General features: G+C 44.7%; 1 protein-coding gene across 1 annotated transcript in view; it reads left to right on the top strand.

Moving 5' to 3' along the window:
• The window catches only part of DSTYK (dual serine/threonine and tyrosine protein kinase), a 34,569-nt gene that overhangs the window by 22,676 nt on the left and 9,334 nt on the right, over positions 1–2,559 (top strand). The window contains exons 5-7 of the mRNA XM_019649619.1: positions 1,109–1,238; positions 1,597–1,753; positions 2,176–2,401. Coding sequence (XP_019505164.1) covers positions 1,109–1,238; positions 1,597–1,753; positions 2,176–2,401 — 513 coding nt within the window. The remainder of the gene's footprint in view (positions 1–1,108; positions 1,239–1,596; positions 1,754–2,175; positions 2,402–2,559) is intronic.

The raw sequence follows: 2,559 nt of genomic DNA, 5'->3' as shown, positions 1-2,559 counted from the left end.
CTCTTTCTTTCTCCACACACATACCTTTACTGAACTATATGAAAGTTAGTTGCAGATAACAGTCATTCCTAAATATAGGTATACCTCGTTTTATTGCACTTTGTTTAATGCACTTCACAGATACTGTGTTTTACAAATTGAAAGTTTGTGGCAACCCTGCCTGGAGCAAGTCTATCCTGCCTTTTTTTTTTTTTAACAGCATTTGCTCACTTCATGTCTCTGTGTCACATTTTGGTAATTCTCACAATATTTCAGTCTTTGTCATTATTTTCATATTTGTTACAGTGATCTATGATCAGTGGTCTTTGATGTTACTGTTGTAATTGTTTTGGGGTTGCCACAAACCACACCCATACAACATGGCAGACTTTATCAATCAATGTGTGTGCTTCGACGGCTCCACTGACTAAGCTGTTCCTGCATCTTTTTCCCTCTCTAGGGCCTCCCTGTTCCCTGAGACACAAAAGTATTGAAATTAGGCCAGTTAATAACCTCATAATGTCCTCAAAGTGTTCAAGTGAAAGGAAGAGTCACACGTCTCTCATTTAAAATCAAAAGCTAGAAATGACTACATTTAGTGACGAAGGCATGTCAAAAGCCAAGATGGGCCAAAAGCTAGGCCTCTTGTGCCAAGCAGTTAGCCAAGTTGTGAATGCAAAGGAAAAGTTCTTGAAGGAAATTAAAAGTGCTACTCCAGTGAACCCACGAATGATAAGAAAGTGAAACAGCCTCATTGCTGATATGGAGAAAGTTTTAGTGGTCTGGATAGAAAATCAGACTGGTCTAAACATTCCCTTAAGCCAAAGCCTAATCCAGAACAAGGCCCTAACTCTCTACAATTCTATGAAGGCTGAAAGGTGAGGAAGTTGCAGAAGAAAAGTTAGAAGCCAGCAGAGGTTGGCTCATGAGGTTTAAGGAAAGAAGCCATCTTCATAACATAAAATTGTAAGAGGAAGCAGCAAATGCTGATGTAGAGACTGCAGCAAGTTGTCTGGAAGATCTAGCTAAGACAATTAATGAGGGTGGCTGAACTAAATCACACATTTTCTTTCTTTTTTTTGTTTTTAAATTTCATTGGGGAACAGTGNATTTTTCTGTGTCCTCCCAGCTGGAAGCTGGCCACTCAGGCCGGTTGGAGAAAACCGAAGATCTGTGGCTGAAGGTTAGGAAAGACCATGCCCCCCGCCTGGCCCGCCTTTCTCTGGAGAGCCGTTCTTTACAGGATGTCTTGCTGCATCGTGAGTCCTTGTATTTTTGCAAGTAAATTGGAGGAGGGTTCTAGATACTTGACATGCTCATGTTCAGCCTTAGAGAATCCCAGTTTCAAAAGCTGCTTCCTTGTGAAGCTGCCTAAGCACCCCTTGATGTGTTTTTGAATTCCTGAAGTGTGTTTGTTGCTGCTATTTATATAGTTGAAATAACATAACCAAAGTTTATTCAAATCAAACCAGTTAGGTTACTTTCTGCTGGTTTAGAATAATGTCCTAATTTCTTCCCCTCTGTAATTATGACTTCCTACGTCTAGGCAGGTCCAAGGCTAAGAATCTTAGCAAGTTCCCATCCCTCCTGCCTTATCTCTGTCTCTGTACCTTGCAGGTAAACCTAAACTGGGACAGGAACTGGGCCGGGGCCAGTATGGTGTGGTGTACCTGTGTGACAACTGGGGGGGACACTTCCCTTGTGCCCTCAAGTCGGTTGTTCCTCCAGATGAGAAGCACTGGAATGACCTGGCTTTGGAGTTTCACTACATGAGGTGAGTTGGGTCTCATCTTGTCTATGGGAAGAGATCCAGAGTAGAAAGCCAGAAGCCTGGCGTAAATTTTGTACCAAAAGCTACACTATGCCGTGTCTCTGCACACCTAAGTCTCAAAATGTTGTAGACCAGATTTCTGTGTCTGGCACCAAACTGTGGTCCCTTCAAGGCCATTACTGCCTTTTCCCCACCATCCTAATTTCTCAGGCTCAGCTTTATGTTTGACTTTCTTACTTAGTCCTTAAGGCCTCTCCATTTTTCGATGCCATAATTCTTTGTCCTTGCTCAGGAGTTCATTCTCTTTGCCCTCTTTCTATACCAGGGCCTTTACCAGTGGACTTTGACTAAGTACTGTCTCAAGGTTGCTCCCTCCCTTGGGTGGCATGCTGTGTTGTAGCCCAGCCCTCTCTCCCTCCCCTTAGGTCTCTGCCAAAGCATGAGCGACTGGTGGATCTCCATGGTTCTGTCATCGACTACAACTACGGCGGTGGCTCCAGCATTGCCGTGCTGCTCATTATGGAGCGGCTACACCGCGACCTGTACACTGGGCTGAAGGTGAGGCGAGGCGAGGGCAGAGTGAGATCCACCGGCAGCAGATCCGCAGCTCCCTTCCTGGCCTGTCATCCTTTCTTTTTTTTTAAAAGATTTTTATTGGGGAATTTGGGGGATGGGAACAGTGCTGGGGAATTGGGGGAAGGGGAACAGACAAGCTGCTGTCGTTTTGTTCTTCAGTCTAGTTGTGGAGGACGTTGCTTCACTGGCCCAAGTTGGCACCATCATTGCGCTCTTCCTGAACGAGGCAGATC

The sequence above is a fragment of the Hipposideros armiger genome, unplaced genomic scaffold, assembly GCF_001890085.2.
Source record: "Hipposideros armiger isolate ML-2016 unplaced genomic scaffold, ASM189008v1 scaffold_134, whole genome shotgun sequence".
NCBI lineage: Eukaryota > Metazoa > Chordata > Mammalia > Chiroptera > Hipposideridae > Hipposideros > Hipposideros armiger.
The sequence above is the reverse complement of the archived record's forward strand: the minus strand, read 5'-3'. Positions and strand labels throughout refer to the sequence as shown.